At 43.4% G+C, this 18,171-nt stretch overlaps 1 protein-coding gene across 1 annotated transcript in view; it reads left to right on the top strand.

The window, feature by feature from the left end:
• The first annotated feature begins 5,380 nt into the window (after window positions 1-5,380).
• LOC121530693 (phosphatidate cytidylyltransferase 1-like) overlaps window positions 5,381-18,171 on the top strand; it is a 78,363-nt gene continuing 65,572 nt past the window's right edge. The window contains exon 1 of the mRNA XM_041835848.2: window positions 5,381-5,721. Within this exon, the coding sequence (XP_041691782.2) occupies window positions 5,653-5,721 (69 nt within the window). The 5' untranslated portion in view covers window positions 5,381-5,652. The remainder of the gene's footprint in view (window positions 5,722-18,171) is intronic.

Raw genomic sequence — 18,171 nt, 5'->3', positions numbered from 1 at the left:
TCCCCAAAATACCACCCCTGTGCACCACTCTACACACATGTCCAGTAACCACATGTAACGCACTGACTGATGTAGACTAAAAGGGATCACTGATTGAACTGTGGCGATTGTTTCCGTAACTGTGGTGGTTAGTTTAGTATGATGAAGACTGGGGGGACGGATGGATAGAAAAATACTATCAGATAGAGAGAGAAGAGTGTGAGGAGAGGAGGGTTCGTTAACAAATCTCATTTCCACTTTCTTTCACAAGTCCCAAAATAAAACACTGGCCTCAGCGCCATCCTCCGTCTATCACCTAGCAGTTTAGATCTTAGAGACCGACAGGATGGGAAACTCCTTCAGTTCAAAACTTGTTTATATTGTAAATACTTACATTGACCTTTTTAACGAGCAGGAAAAAAACGGAGGGAAAAAAAATTAATATTAATGGTTGTTGAGGACAAAAAGTCATTGTGACTAACCACTCCCGGCTTTAAAAACAAAAGGATTGTGTGTAACGTTAGTCTATAATGTCACGGAAGGCCAGAGGGAATGAGAACTGGTGTGTCCCAAATGGAACCCTATTCCCTATGTAGTGCACTACTTTTGACCAGAGTCCATAGGGAATAGGGTGCAAAAAAAGTAGTTCAATGTAGGGTGCCATTTGGGATGTGACCCATGACAATGATGGGGGACTATGAATGTTATAGTAATAACAATAAATGTTTGTGGGTTGACATTACAGTTTCTAGTTATGCAATTACTTCTTAATTTCTTTTAAATTATTTTTTAATTACAATATGTGATTTGATTTGTGAGTTGCCCACAGTGTCAAGCAATTGCCATCAAAGTGAGATTGTGTCATGTTTTTCCTTTTTTTGCCAAATTGCTTTGATATACCACGTGCGTAACGCCAAGTAGTAATGTTTGATGAGCTACCGTGTCGATCTTTACCTACCCACAATGCAGTCTTTTGTTTGGGACACTTACCCAGTTTAAGGTCCCAGATTAATTTTTTTATTGTTGTTGCTTGTCAAGACTGGAGAAATGATCATTTTCAGTTGTTTTTTTTAGGCGTTCCTTCCTTTTACCATAGCAGGTTTTATTTGATACCTCCGCTGATCTGTGAGAGATGCTGTGTGAGGGTGCATACGTTAGTAACGTTTCACCTGGAGGTAAATCATCATGGGGTTCATCATCTGAAATAGAGAATACACACAGTATATGTGTGATGGATTCCTCTGTTTGCACCCAAGCCTGTACTGCTCCATGCTACCGTAGGAGCTACATAGTAGAGATACTGTAGAGCATTAGTGTACAGTGTTTATAGAAGCATTGCTATTGCTTTATCACATGTAGTCTGTGTGAATGCACACAAACGAGGGATTCTTCTTTTATAGCTTTATTTCAGATTATTTTCCACAATCTGCTCTCGCCACAGAGGTCAGGACCTCTGCTCTCACCACCTAAGTGGATGAGAAAGAGTTGCATTGCATTAGACCATGAACAATAGTTACTATACATAGTCTTATCTACACACACTCATTGACACCTTGATTCTCAGACCCAGTTAACCAGCGAGACCTGTGGATTAGCAACAGTAGAACTAGAGATGAGACACCCAGTTAACCAGCGAGACCTGTGGAATAGCAACAGTAGAACTACAGATGAGACCCAGTTAACCAGCGAGACCTGTGGAATAGCAGCAGTAGAACTACAGATGAGACCCAGTTAACCAGCGAGACCTGTGGAATAGCAGCAGTAGAACTACAGATGAGACCCAGTTAACCAGCGAGACCTGTGGAATAGCAGCAGTAGAACTACAGATGTGAGACCCAGTTAACCAGCGAGACCTGTGGAATAGCAACAGTAGAACTACAGATGAGACCCAGTTAACCAGCGAGACCTGTGGAATAGCAGCAGTAGAACTACAGATGAGACCCAGTTAACCAGCGAGACCTGTGGAATAGCAACAGTAGAACTACAGATGAGACCCAGTTAACCAGCGAGACCTGTGGAATAGCAGCAGTAGAACTAGAGATGTGAGACCCAGTTAACCAGCGAGACCTGTGGAATAGCAACAGTAGAACTACAGATGAGACCCAGTTAACCAGCGAGACCTGTGGAATAGCAGCAGTAGAACTACAGATGAGACCCAGTTAACCAGCGAGACCTGTGGAATAGCAGCAGTAGAACTAGAGATGAGACCCAGTTAACCAGCGAGACCTGTGGAATAGCAGCAGTAGAACTAGAGATGAGACCCAGTTAACCAGCGAGACCTGTGGAATAGCAGCAGGAGAACTACAGATGAGAGACCCAGTTAACCAGCGAGACCTGTGGAATAGCAGCAGGAGAACTACAGATGAGAGACCCAGTTAACCAGCGAGACCTGTGGAATAGCAGCAGGAGAACTACAGATGAGAGACCCAGTTAACCAGCGAGACCTGTGGAATAGCAGCAGGAGAACTACAGATGTGAGACCCAGTTAACCAGCGAGACCTGTGGAATAGCAGCAGGAGAACTACAGATGAGAGACCCAGTTAACCAGCGAGACCTGTGGAATAGCAGCAGGAGAACTACAGATGAGACCCAGTTAACCAGCGAGACCTGTGGAATAGCAGCAGTAGAACTAGAGATTTGAGACCCAGTTAACCAGCGAGACCTGTGGAATAGCAGCAGTAGAACTACAGATGAGACCCAGTTAACCAGCGAGACCTGTGGAATAGCAGCAGGAGAACTACAGATGTGAGACCCAGTTAACCAGCGAGACCTGTGGAATAGCAACAGTAGAACTACAGATGAGACCCAGTTAACCAGCGAGACCTGTGGAATAGCAGCAGGAGAACTACAGATGTGAGACCCAGTAGTGTGTGGTAGTGAGAGATGTTCTATGTGTTTCTCGTCTACTAAGATGAAAGCGAGTGACTGTGGACTGGCTGTAGATGTGTTGTACAGTTGTAACTGGAACGTTTGGTGATATAAGGATCACCTTGATATATATATATATATATATATATACTATTTGACTGAGGATGATCTCTGTAGTTGATTGTAGCACGAAATCCACTCTGTTGGTCACGAGAAAAGCGATCATGATTGCTCGTCACATTTCACTCTTAGATGTCGTTAGCTAGCAACGTGGCGTATGTTAGAAATATTTCTCAGTGTATATGTGGAGACCATAAAATGCGAACAATAGTTTGTTGTCGTCATGATTCATCATCGATCTGGATCCCCCTCGTTTATTCGTCCTGTTCTCTATGTTGATGATGCTGTGGGCAACAGTGCATTGAAGTGCTGCTTTCTTTACTAGAAATCACGTTTTATTTTTACACTTTATTTTTTTTTTGACTTTTTTTGGAGAGTCTCTTCTCACAGGTAAAACACTTAAAGAGCTGTTACACAAGTGCAGTCAATGAGTAGTTAATGATCGATTACAGTCTGACTTTTCCTCCCCTCCACGGAATATGCACTCTTATTACTATCGGTAAATCTCTCTATTATGTACTGTATCATAACATCCAGCTGATAACATTTGTCTGTTACTAAAGCAGCTTCAAAATAAACCAGATGGCTTATTATTATTGTTGTTGTTATTAATCTGAGTTCATTATTTCCACCTTCTCATGTACAAAAAAAATTAAAAATAAAAGTTGAGAGGAATACAAAATCATGATTTTTATCAAATGCAATTTGTATGTTGTCGGGCTATCATTTTAAAGAAAGGGAGCATTTCTCCTCCAGAGTGAAATGAACTGTATAAAGTATTTATGCAATTATTATTACTGGGTTTTTAATTTTGTGTTTTTTTTTTTTTTTATGTCAGCAAGTTTTGTTACTTGTTGTGTGTGGATTAACACAACTGACCTTTGTGTAAATGCATTGACAGATTAACACTACTGACTTTGTGTCAGTGCATTGTACATGTTTTATTGGCATTATTATTGTTCTTTTTTTTGTTTCGTGAATTTTTTTCAAGGCATTGTCAGTTTTATGAGTTGTTTTAAGCCGTTATTAGCCCCGAGAGCGATAGGTCTCTGCACAGTTACGATTGGAGTGCTGGAGATGCTCCCCAACTCTGGGTGACCTTTTTGTATTCTGAATGGAAAAATAAGGACTGATCTAAATTAAATTGTGTATTATTTTGGTGGTCTTGTATTAGACTGCATTACTACAGTATCTAGTGTGCAATCTGTGATGATAGCTGAATGTTAATTGTATATATGTGTTCAGTAACAACAATGAGAAGAACCATAGAATAACCCCTACAGAAACTGTAACAATAATGCAATAGATCTGGTACTTATTATTTTAATTTCATTAAATACTTGCTGTTTACCACCAATTAGAGCTGTGTATGTGTGTTTTATTTGTAATGTGTGTAAACCAATGCTGCTGTTACGTTAAAACACACGTTGATCCCAGAGCCATATTTATTTTAGAATGTAATCTAAATATATAGCACTGGTTTATCCTAATATCCTGGTTTGAGGGAAAGTTGGATGTAAGGATGTTCTAAAATGGGTTATTGTACATGGACAAGGGTTCTGCAATGCATCCTCATATATAATAATAATAATAATACTATGCCATTTAGAAGACGCTTTTATCCAAAGCGACTTAGTCAATGGAACCTACTTCATCCCAGGGGTTCTACAATGGCTCTTTGTGGGGTGCAAAGGGTACCTGCTGGAAGATAAAGGGTTTCTCCTTTATGGTTATTGGTAGAACCTTTTGATGAAAGTAGATTTCCATCAGGATGAATGTACAAGTTCGAAAAAATGAAAAGCACGATTCAAATACAAGTTTACTATAGGTCACCTGATGATAGGCTATCAACAGGAAAATAACTCAACAGAACATGCATTAGTGCCAACAATGCAGTCCTATCTTTTTATTATAATCCCCCCCCCCACACTGCAGAGCGGAAGAAGCAGCGCTATTTCGAGCCAGTATTGAGGGGATTCGATTATCATGCCCGAGCTACCCCGGTGGAAGGAGTTTGTTCGGGTGAAAAGTGATTGCATTCGTTTTGGAACCGAACTGCCTCCCGGGGGTGAGCCAGGTACCCCGATCATAGACCATGGCGAAGTCGACACTAAACAAAAATGACGTAGCCTATTCTAGACTAAGCACGTGGAGTAATGAGTAGGATTCTGTTTAACATGCAAAAGTGATTGCTTTTGATAAAAAATACTTTATCTGCCTTCCCAATGAATGGTTTTATGGGAAAAATCTATGTTGTATGATTCTGGACGATGGGACCATGCTGCTTTATTAACAACATGACCAAGCGTCGCAGATTACTACTCGATTTGAGAAGGGCGCTCCTCCCTCGCCACACCGCGGTTCAGGTTAATAAAACTCCCTGATTGAGTCCGTCAGAAAGAGACTTCGGATAGGCTGGTCGGTCACCGCAGCGCCACCAACAAGCTACCGGACAGCGAGCGAGAACTGCCGTGATAAACAAATGCACGCGTTCGGTGGAGAGAAGTAGGAGAGAGAGAGGGATCCTACTTTAAGTGAATGATCTGTCACAATAGACAGCACATTGCAGAAACGGACGGTTATTTCATGGTAGCCGAAAATCCTCCTAACCGGATTACGAACCTCCTTGTTTTATTCAGAGTCGTTTTATGTGTTGTGAGTTAACTAACGGTTAAGGAGGAAGATATGACGGAGCTACGGATGAGAGGAAAGGGCGCGGATCCTGACAGCGTTAGTGAAAACGGTGACAACAAGGTAAGAAACACGACTAAGTGAGAATATATGTTTTGTCTCTCTGTCGTGTGTTCAAGTTTGGTACTTGGGGCTAGCGAGAACCGTTGGCCAACTGACCATTCCTTGATAATTACGTTAGCTTGCTATCTTTTAACTAACAGCTAGATCATGTTAAATTCTCAACGTTAGCTATCGAAATAGCTCATGTGAATGCCATGTCGATGATGCCATATATGCATTTTTATTTCATACCTTTTATTGTCCTGTAAATTGCCATTTTAGCGAATAGTGGTTTACACGAAGACTTCCCTCTGCCTGACAGTCACACATTGCAAGCTAACATGCTATCGAGCTGCTAGTTAGCCCTTCACCATCACAAGCACAAGTCATTGGACGAAGGCGTCTTCTGTACGGTGGGGTTTAGTGAAGATGTCTGAAGATTTCATATGGATCATTTTGCGGTACGGTTTTAAAAGCTTAAGGACCATATCAGCTAGAAATACATTTTTAAAGAAAAAAATCGTTAAATTGACACACACCTTGATAGGGTTAGTGTTCCCAACGGCCATATCGCCATGTTACAGCGCTTATTTATGGAGGACAAGAGGCAACAACCAGTGCTAATTAGCTAGCTATCTAGCGTGCTTAAATGCCTGAGTAAGCATAACTCGGGAAGTGTAGTTTCGTAGGATGGAGGCACCATAGCTGTATGCATCTGTAATTGCTACAGTATGAATCTTTTATTTTAAGGATTCTTTCGCGCAGATGAAAAATAAGGGCCATATGTATCAAACGCCATATGGCAAGCGATGATACGTTTTCTAAATGTTAAAACACGGCGTCAGGATTGTAGTTCTCATGAGTCAATTGCGGGCGACGCTAATGTCTGAGAACTGTATGGAGAAGGCAGAATGACAACATGCCAAGCCAGCTGACCTGGAGATCTCAGGCGAAACTGTAGCTAGTTACTCACACAACGGTTATAGACGAGCAGTTTACCGAACTGACACAATGTCGCCAAATGTTGTTTTATAGCTACTTTTTTTCAAAATAGAATACGGACACACCTCTTTGCTTGTCTTGCACCCAAAGCTTAATGAAGCTGTTTCCTCGTCAGAAGACAACCATGCTGTCATCTTGACAAAGCCTGACTGACTCTCTGCGGTGGACTTAAAAGTAAAACAGGTGTAGACTGGTGTACCATGAAATACTTACTTACAAGCCCTTTCCCAGCAATGCAGAGTTAAAAATGAAGAAAGTATTAGCGAATAAGACGAATAAAATGATATAGTAATACAAGGAGTACCTGTATTGAGTCAATGTGCAGGGGTACGAAGTAATTGAGATAATATGTTTGTGTAGGTAGGGGTAAACGTGACTAGGCAATCAGGATAATAAACAGATTGGCAGCAGCATGTTGGTGTGCCAGTGCAAAAAAACAAAATATATATATTGCAGGAGCTCCAGTCCCGCTTGCTGTGGAGTAGTAGAGAAAAGGCTATGACTTGGGTGGCCATACCAAGTGGTGATGCAGCCAGTCAAGATGTTGTCAGTGGTGCAGCTGTAGAACTTTTTGAGGATCTGGGGGGGGGCATGCGAAATCTTTTCAGCCTCCTGACGGGGAAGAGGCGTTGTCGTGCCCTCTTCATGACCGTGTTGGTGTGTTTGGACCATGATAGGTCCTTTTAGTGATGTGGACACCGAGGAACTTAAAGCTCTCGACCCGCTCCACTACAGCCCCGTCGATGTAAATGGGAGCGTGCTCGGCCCTCCCATTTCCTGTAGTCCACGATCTGCTCCTTTGTCTTGCTGACGTTGAGGGAGAGGTTGTTGTCCTGGCACCACACTGCTAAGTCTCTGAACTCCTCCTTGTAGGCTGTCTCATCGTTGTCGGTGATCAGACCTACCACCGTTGTGTCGTCGGCAAACTTAATGACTGTTGGGAGTCGTGTTCGGCCACGCTTTCGTGGGTGAACAGGGAGTACAGGAGGGGGACTAAGCACGCACCCTAGCGAGGCCCCCGTGCTGAGGGTCAGCGTGGCGGATGTGTTGTCTACCCTCACCACCTGGGGGCGGTCCGTCAGGAAGTCCAGGATCCAGTTGCAGAGGGAGGTGTTTAATCCCAGGGTCCTTAGCTTAGTGATGAGCTTTGAGGGCACTATGGTGTTAAACGCTGAGCTGTAGTCAATGAACAGCATTCTCACGTAGGTGTTCCTTTTGTCCAGGTGGGAAAGGGCATTGTGGAGCGCAATAGAGACTGCGTCATCTGTGGATTTGTTGGGGTGGTATGCGAATAGGAGTGGGTCTAGGGCAGGGGTGTCAAACTCATTTTAGCTCAGGGGCCACATGGAGGAAAATCTATTCCCAAGTGGGCCGGACCGGAAAAATCATGGTATATATATAACTTAAAAACAACAACTTCAGATTGTTTTCTTTGTTTTAATACGATCAACATACAACATAAAGCTGGAGCCTGAGGACAGTGTGTCCAAAATAGTACAAGCACAACATCACTATTAATCATAAAACACGTCAAGTTTATTTGAAAATTCTAAAGAAAAAGAACACACAAACACACAATGCCTCAGTGATTAACAGAACTGTTTCACAGATCACAGAACTATATCAGGGTGTCATTTCTCAGGCAGAAATGTAGATAAAAATAATGAAATCCTGTTCCCCAAACAAGTGCAAGAACCACAGAGTCAAGAATAGGTTAAATATACAAATAAAATAAAATCAACTAAAAACAATAGCACATCAACATAAAAACATATAAACATAAAGCTGGAGCCTGAGGACAGTGTCCAAAAGCACATCATCACTATTAATCATAAAACACCTAAAGTTATTTGAAAGTTCTGAGGACAAAGAACACACAAACACACAATGCCTCAGTGATTCACAGAAGTATATCACAGATCACAGAACTATATCAGGGTGTCATTTCTCAGGCAGAAATGTAGATAAAAATAATGAAATCCTGTTCCCCAAACAAGTGCAAGAACCACAGAGTCAAGAATAGGTTAAATATACAAATAAAATCAATTAAAAACAATAGCACATCAACATATAAACATAAATCTGAAGGCGTTGCTCAAACTCCCGTAACAGTCCCGTTATTTTATCTTTGAACCGCTTCATGTCTGCCACATGTTGGGTCGCGCACACATTTTTCAGACAGGGGAAGTGAGCTGCATCACCACCGGCAAGTTTGCGTCTCCCACAATGACAGCTTCAACTTGAAAGAACGTATGCTGTCATAATACTGCGTGACAACTTTGTTGCGCCCTTGCAGCTGTTTGTTCAAGTTATTCAGGTGCTCTGTAACATCCACCATAAATGCAAGGTCCGGCATCCATTCTGCGGAATGAAATTCTAACACTGGTTTGGCATTTTCTTCCATGAACTGTTCAATTTCTTCTCGTAAATCAAAGAAACGCCTCAGCACAGCACCTCGGCTTAACCATCTTACCTCAGTGTGGTATGGCAGGCCATAGATGTGGTCTTTCTCTCTGAGAAGGCTGTCAAACTGACGGTGATTCAGGCTTCTGGATCGGATGAAATTAACAGTTTGGATGACCACCTTCATGACGTTATCCATCTTTAATGACTTGCAACACAAAGCCTCCTGGTGCAAAATACAGTGAAAAGTCAAAAAATCACGTCCTCCATTTGCAGATTGCACTTTCTCTCTGAACTTTGTCACAACGCCTGCTTTTTTCCCGATCATTGAGGGCGCACCATCTGTAGCCAGGCTGACAGCGCGGGACCAGTCCACTCCGACCCTGTCCAGCGCGCCCGACGAGTGCGGTAAAAATATCAGCTGCTGTCGTTGTATCTGTCATCGGCACCAACTCCATGAACTCCTCGGTGACGGTCAATGTGTCATCAACTCCGCGGATGAAAAAATGGCCAGTTGTGCAACATCTGTAATGTCCGTGCTTTCATCAATTGCAACCAAAACGCAATAAATGACTTTACTTTTGCTTCAACTGGCTGTCCAAATCCACTGAAAGATCGGAAATCCTGTCTGCAACTGTGTTTCTTGTCAGGCTGATATTTGCAAAAGCCTGCCGCTTTTCAGGGCACACAATCTCCGCTGCCTTCATCATGCATGTTTTTACAAATTCACCCTCACTAAATGGTTTTGAAGCCACTGCGATTTCATTAGCAATGAGGTAGCTAGCTTTCACTGCAGCGTCACTGATGTCTCGGCTGTGAGTAAACACAGACTGCTGTTTCTTCAGACCCGCCAACAGTTCATTCACCTTCTCTCCGCTGTCCTTGAAAGTTGTCATATTTGTCGGCATGAAGACTCACATAGTGGCGACGAAGGTTATATTCTTTCAGCACTGCAACATGCTCTGAACACACCAAACATACAGCTTTCCCATTCAATTCCGTGATTTAAATAGGATGACCATTTTTCTTGGAACACTCTGCACTCTGCGTCCACTTTTCTCTTTTTTGACAGAGACATATTGGGGCAATGAGGGTGCCAAAGCACACAATGTTAAAAGTAGAAGCCGTAATAAATATCGCGGGCAAAACAAAGTAGCTCATTGGCTGCACGTGCTTGACCTACTTGCTCTGCCCCGGTATAAACAGTTTGCTTGCTTAACACAATTGCTATTGCGCCATCCAGTGGACGCAATTGGAACAGCAGTTAATTTAATAGAAAAATTGCAGCGCATTTTTTTATTTTTTTCAAAATCATCTCGCGGGCCGGATTAAACCCGTTTGCGGGCCTGATCCGGCCCGCGGGCGGTACGTTTGACACCCCTGGTCTAGGGTGTCTGGAATGATGGTGTTGTGAGCCGTGACCAGCGTTTCAAAGCATTTCATGGCTACAGATGTGAGTGCTACGGGGAGATATTCATTTAGACAGGTTACCATGGCGTTCTTGGGCACAGGGACTATAGTGGTCTACTTGAAACATGTAGCTATTACAGACTGGGTCAGGGAGAGGTTGATAATGTCAGTGAAGACACTTGCAAACTGGTCTGCGCATGCTCTGAGTACGCGTCCTGGTGATCCGTCTGGCCCTGTGATATGTTGACCTGTTCAAAGGTCTTACTCACATCGGCTACGGAGAGCGTGATCACACGGTTGTCCGGAACAGCTGGTGCTCTCATTCATGGTCCGGTATTCCTTGCCTCAAAGTGAGCATAGACAAAAAAATATATATATATATACACACACACACTACCAGTCAAAATATGATATCTACACTACCTGTCAAAAGTTTGGAAACACCTACTCATTCAAGGGTTTTCTTTATTTTTACATTATTTTTTTTACATTGTAGAATAATAGTGAAGACATCAAAACTATGAAATAACACATATGGAATCATGTAGTAACCAAAAAGTGTTAAACAAATCAAAATATATATTTTATATTTGAGATTCTTTAAATAGCCACCCTTTGCCTTGATGACAGCTTTGCACACTCTTGGCATTATTATTATTTTTTTTCACCTTAATTTAACCAGGTAAACCAGTTGAGAACAAGTTCTCATTTACAACTGCGACCTGGCCAAGATGATAAAGCAAAGCAGTGCGATTAAAAACCACAACACAGAGTTACATATGGGGTAAAACAAAACATAAAGTCAAAAAATACAACAGAAAATATATATACAGTGTGTGCAAATGTAGCAAGTTATGGAGGTAAGGCAATAAATAGGCTATAGTGCAGAATAATTACAATTAGTATTAACACTGGAATGCTAGATGTGCAAATAGAGATACTGGGGTGCAAAAGAGCAAAATAAATAACAATATAGGGATGAGGTATTTGGGTGGGCTAATTTCAGATGGGCTGTGTACATGTGCAGTGATCGGTAAGGTGCTCTGACAACTGATGCTTAAAGTTAGTGAGGGAGAGAAGAGTCTCCAGCTTCAGAGATTTTTGCAATTCGTTCCAGTCATTGGCAGCAGAGAACTGGAAGGAATGGCGGCCAAAGGAGGTGTTGGCTTTGGGAATGACCAGTGAGATATACCTGCTGGAGCGCAGACTACGGGTGGGTGCTGCTATGGTGACCAATGAGCTAAGATAAGGCGGGGATTTGCCTAGCAGTGATTTATAGATGGCCTGGAGCCAGTGGGTTTGACGACGAACATGTAGTGAGGACCAGCCAACAAGAGCGTACAGGTCACAGTGGTGGGTAGTATATGGGGCTTTGGTGACAAAACGGATGGCACTGTGATAGACTACATCCAATTTGCTGAGTAGAGTGTTGGAGGCTATTTTGTAAATGACATCGCCGAAGTCAAGGATCGGTAGAATAGTCAGTTTTACGAGGGCATGTTTGGCAGCATGAGTGAAGGAGGCTTTGTTGCGAAATAGGAAGCCGATTTCTAGATTTAACTTTGATTTGGAGATTCTTAATGTGAGTCTGGAAGGAGAGTTTACAGTCTAACCAGACACCTAGGTATTTGTAGTTGTCCACATACTCTAGGTCAGACCCGCCGAGAGTAGTGATTCTAGTCGGGTGGGCGGGTGCCAGCAGCGTTCGATTTGAAGAGCATGCATTTAGTTTTACTAGTGTTTAAGAGCAGTTGGAGGCTACTGAAGGAGTGTTGTATGGCATTGAAGCTCGTTTGGAGGTTTGTTAACACAGTGTCCAATGAAGGGCCAGATGTATACAAAATGGTGTCGTCTGCGTAGAGGTGGATCTGAGAGTCACCAGCAGCAAGAGCGACGTCATTGATATACACAGAGAAACCAGCTTCATAAGGTAGTCACCTGGAATGCATTTCAATTAAAAGGTGTGCCTTGTTAATTTGTGGAATTTCTTTCCTTCTTAATGCATTTGAGCCAATTAGTTATGTTGTGACAAGGTAGGGGTGGTATACAGAAGATAGCCCTATTTGGTAAAATACCAAGTCCATATTATAGCAAGAACAGCTCAAATTTGCAAAGAGAAACAACAGTCCATCATTACTTTAAGACATGAAGGTCAATCAATATGGAACATTTCAAGAACTTTGGAAAGTTTCTTCAAGTGCAGTCACAAAAACCATCAAGCGCTATGATGAAACTGGCTCTCATGAGCACCGCCACAGGAATGGAAGACCCAGAGTTAACTCTGCTGCAGAGGATAAGTTCATTTAGAGTTACCAGCCTCAGAAATTGCAGACCAAATAAATTGGGGACTGTGTGAATCAGGCCTTCATGGTCGAATTGCTGCAATGAAACCACCACTAAAGGACACCAATAATAAGAAGAGACTTGCTTGGGCCAAGAAACACAAACAATGGACATTAGACCGGTGGAAATGTGTCCTTTGGTCTGATGAGTCCAAATTGGAGATTTTTGGTTCCAACCGCCGTGTCTTTGTGAGACGCAGAGTAGGTGAACGAATGATCTCCGCATGTGTATTTCCCACTGTAAAGCATGGAGGAGGTATGATCAAATCAAATCAAAATGTATTGGCCACATGCGCTGAATACAACAGGTGCAGACATTACAGTGAAATGCTTACTTACAGCCCTTAACCAACAGTGCATTTATTTTTTAATAAAAAAGTAAAATAAAACAACAACAAAGTGTTGAGAAAAAAAGAGCAGAAGTAAAATAAAATAACAGTAGGGAGGCTATATATACAGGGGGATACCGGTGTAGCTTAGGCAGGTAGCTTAGGCAGGTAGCTTAGTTGTTAAGAGCGTTGTGCCAGTAACCGAAAGGTCGCTGGTTCTAATCCCCGAGCCGACTAGGTGAAATATCTGTCGATGTGCCCTTGAGCAAGGCACTTAACCCTAATTGCTCCTGTAAGTCGCTCTGGATAAGAGCGTCTGCTAAATGACTAAAAATTTAAATGCAGAGTCAATGTGCGGGGGCACCGGCTAGTTGAAGTAGTTGAAGTAATATGTACATGTGGGTAGAGTTAAAGTGACTATGCATAAATAATTAACAGAGTAGCAGCAGCGTAAAAAGATGGGGTGGGGGTGGGGGGGCAATGCAAATAGTCTGGGTAACCATGATTAGCTGTTCAGGAGTCTTATGGCTTGGGGTAGTAGCTGTTAAGAAGCCTTTTGGACCTAGACTTGGACAATTACCTTTTGCACTACAGACACTGACAACACAGTCATCAACACGGTACATCCACCCCATGTCCACTCGAGACCCACTGGGGACCTGCGTCCAGGAAATGGAGACGAGCTGGTCCAAGGGGACACGCGCTTCCTGGACCCAAGAAATATGTCGGCATACAGGTCAACCGGAGTTGCTATAGACGTGCGCAACAACCTCAAGGACTACTTCGTCACACCAGCTGGTCAAGTGCCTTTCCAGGATGCTGCTGGCACCCGTGGCACCATACAGTAAATGTGGTTTGGAAAACATGTATGCACATATGTTCTCTTCCTGGTAGATGACTGTTCATATATCATGTTGTGAGCTACACACTTGGTTTTGCTGATTTTCCTTATTCACAATAAAGACTACCGTAAGGACAGTCACTTCGCCATATTCCTTGGAGGCTAGACCCTCAAGACATTGACCTAATCTTGAGTTGTGTAGTGGGCCTTTTTAAATAAGGACTTTTCTACTATGTTACATCGGTGAAGATGGCTTTCCAGCTGTGGACAATGAGGCCAGACCCTCGACATTCACCTAGTCAACATAACAAGGTTTCACATGGTCAGGTGTAGAGGCTTTTCAATGGAGACATTCCTGCTTTGGTACATGGGTGAGTGTCCGGCTGTAGACGATAAGGACAGACCCCCCCAAGACATTAACCTCATCTACAGAGTGACTGATTCAACACAGTCATATTTTATGCCACAAGTATAAATAACCAGACAAATACATTTGCAGGCCTTTTTTTAGATATTTACTTAGGAAAATAGTTACATCTTAAAGAATGTAATCTACAGGTGAAACGTGGTGAAATGGAAGGAAACACACAAAGTAAACACCAGTAACGTGTGAATTATAAAATAAGTCAATATAAAAAAACATGCAAAAAAAAAAGAAACTGTAATTGACCCACCACGCTAACGTGTGAATAAGAAAAGCACACCACCAGTTTTTGGGGTGAGACAGGGCTCTGTCCCACTGGAGAGCGGACGGAGCACTGATCGATGGTCCTGTGAAAGTATGTGTGCACATACTTAAGCCTGGCTCGCAGTCGGCGAGCTTCGCCCACTACAATCCCGACACTGTTTTAACGTTTAGAAACGTCAATCATCGCCTGCGATATGACTTTCGAAGCATATGGCCCTTTTTTTCTTTCATCAGTGAGGGGGAAAAACTCATTTTCAAACAAAGATACTTACTGTAGCAGTTACAGATCCATACTGCTATGGGTTCCTCCATCTGACCAGACTACACTTGATATGAAAGATAAGTTCCTTATGTTTCCAAAACAGTACTGCAGACAATGCGTGTTAACTTTCAGATCGGGCGTCGGGGCTCTTAACAAAAGTCCCCCGGTAAAGAAGATGCTATCATCCAATAGGCGCTAAAGCGGTTAGGTTTGAAATGATCTCATTCATGTCAACATGGTATGCAAGCTACATTACATGGCCAAAGGTATGTGGATTCTGCTATTTCGGCCACACCCATTGTTGACAGGTGTATAAAATCGAGCACACAGCCATGCAATCTCCGTAGACAAACATTGGCAGTAGAACGGCCCTTACTGAATAGCTCAGTGACTTTCAACGTGACACCGTCATAGGATGCCACATTTCCAACAAGACAGTTGGTCCAATTTCTGCCCTGCTAGAGCTGCCCCGGTCAACTCTTAAGTGATGTTATTGTGAAGTGGAAACGTCTAGAAGACACAAGGCTCAACTCACAGAACGGGACCGCCGAGTGCTGAAGCACGTAGCACGTAAAAATCGTCTGTCCTCGGTTGCAACACTCCCTACCGACTTCCAAACTGCCTCTGGAAGCAACGTCAGCACAATAACTGTTCGTCAGGAGCTTCATGAAATGGGTTTCCATGGCCGAGCAGCCGCACGCAAGCCTAAGATCACCACGCACAATGCCAAGCGTCGACTGGAGTGGTGTTGTCCGACGGACAAATCTGGGTTTGGCGAATGCCAGGAGAACGCTACCTGCCCCAATGCATAGTTCCAACTGTAAAGTCTGGTGGAGGAATAATGGTCTGGGGCTGTTTTTCATGGTTTGGGCTAGGCCCCTTACTTCCAGTTAAGGGAAATCTTCACGCTACAGCATACAATGACATTCTAAACGATTGTGTGCTTCCTACTTTGTGGCAACAGTTGACATGACAATGCCCCCGTGCACAAAGCGAGACCCATACAGAAATGGTTTGTCAAGATCTGTGTGGAAGAACTTGACTGGCCTGCACAGAGCCCTGACCTCAACCCATCGAACACCTTTGGGATGAATTGGAACGCCGACTGCGAGCCAGGCTTAATCGCCCAACATCAGTGCCCGACCTCACTAATGCTCTTTGTGGCTGAATGGAAGTAAGTCCCTGCAGCAATGTTCCAACATCTAGTGGAAAGTCTTCCCAGAAGAGTTGCGGCTGTTTTATAGCAGAAAAGTGGGGGACCAACTCCATATTAATGCCCATGATTTTGGAATGAGATGTTTGACGAGTAGGTGTCCACATACTTTTGGTCAGGTAGTGTACATAGGGCCTGCACACTTCTCCCTACATGGTGCACTGCTTTTGATCAGAGCCAGATGACATTTGGGCCACAATCAGGGCCTACATTACATGGCTCTGGGCTATCCTAGTGTTTCTGGGCTATCCTAGTGCTATCCTAGTGCTTCTGGGCTATCCTAGTGCTATCCTAGTGCTTCTGGGCTATCCTAGTGCTATCCTAGTGCTTTCTGGGCTATCCTAGTGCTATCCTAGTGCTTCTGGGCTATCCTAGTGCTATCCTAGTGCTTCTGGGCTATCCTAGTGCTATCCTAGTGCTTCTGGGCTATCCTAGTGCCATCCTAGTGCTTCTGGGCTATCCTAGTGCTTCTGGGCTATCCTAGTGCTATCCTAGTGCTTCTGGGCTATCCTAGTGCTATCCTAGTGCTTCTGGGCTATCCTAGTGCTATCCTAGTGCTTCTGGGCTATCCTAGTGCTATCCTAGTGTTTCTGGGCTATCCTAGTGCTATCCTAGTGTTTCTGGGCTATCCTAGTGCTATCCTAGTGTTTCTGGGCTATCCTAGTGCTATCCTAGTGTTTCTGGGCTATCCTAGTGCTTCTGGGCTATCCTAGTGCTTCTGGGCTATCCTAGTGCTATCCTAGTGCTTCTGGGCTATCCTAGTGCTTCTGGGCTATCCTAGTGCTATCCTAGTGTTTCTGGGCTATCCTAGTGCTATCCTAGTGCTTCTGGGCTATCCTAGTGCTATCCTAGTGCTTCTGGGCTATCCTAGTGCTATCCTAGTGCTTCTGGGCTATCCTAGTGCTATCCTAGTGCTTCTGGGCTATCCTAGTGCTTCTGAGCTATCCTAGTGCTTCTGGGCTATCCTAGTGCTATCCTAGTGCTATCCTAGTGTTTCTGGGCTATCCTAGTGCTATCCTAGTGTTTCTGGGCTATCCTAGTGCTATCCTAGTGTTTCTGGGCTATCCTAGTGCTATCCTAGTGTTTCTGGGCTATCCTAGTGATTCTTTCCCCACTAGACTTTCTTCTGCTTCAAAGGTTAATTGTGACCCCCCCCCACCCTCTCGGCCCACTATGGAATCCTACAACTAGTAAGGTGAGGCGAGCGTGTCCTGGCTGTCAAAGGGGTTGGTGGGTGGGTTACACATGACATGATTTAGCTCTGGGAAAGTGTATCTCAAATGGCACCCTATTCCTGTTGGGCTCTGGTCAAAAGTAGTGCACTGTATAAGGAATAGGGTGCCATTTTAGGACACATTCCTCTGTGGTTATTTATCTGCTATATTATCTTAAGAGATAGTGGCGATTTGGAAAAGGGTGAACTCACACACACACTGCCCAGTGAGGCAGAGCCAGTCCCTCACGCATTACCTTGGTATGTTTCTGTATCTGTGTGGCTTTTGTCCCTGGCAACCCTCCAGCCGGCCAACAAGACGAGTAAAGAATAGCAGAATCACATATACATAGGCAGCGCGTGAGTTTCAAGTTCGGGGAAGCAAAATGTCACTGTAGAAAATGCACCTTGTATAATAAAGCATTCCATGCATCATGGCATTTGCGGACTTGTGTAAGATGGCCTACTATTCGCGAGGAGTAGATTGGATAGTCATCATTTAGGTTCATAATATAACCTGGGTTCATACAGACAATAGCAAGTCAAATTCAAGGACTTTTAATATTGATGAGGATATTAAATTGTCTTTATACTTCACAACATTTTAGGTCCAACTGGCTGTCCCAACACATAATGACATGAACGTGAATTCTGACAGTGTAAACGGCCCTTAGTTGATCCTAAAATGCTGTATTCTGTACCAATTTGAAGAGAAACAAGTTATTAATGTGTTTGATAAGATTTAAAGATTCTCTCAGGGGACCCTAT

Source organism: Coregonus clupeaformis, chromosome 18, assembly GCF_020615455.1.
Source record: "Coregonus clupeaformis isolate EN_2021a chromosome 18, ASM2061545v1, whole genome shotgun sequence".
Lineage (NCBI taxonomy): Eukaryota > Metazoa > Chordata > Actinopteri > Salmoniformes > Salmonidae > Coregonus > Coregonus clupeaformis.
Note: the sequence above shows the minus strand (reverse complement) of the source record. Positions and strands in the feature narration are given on the sequence as shown.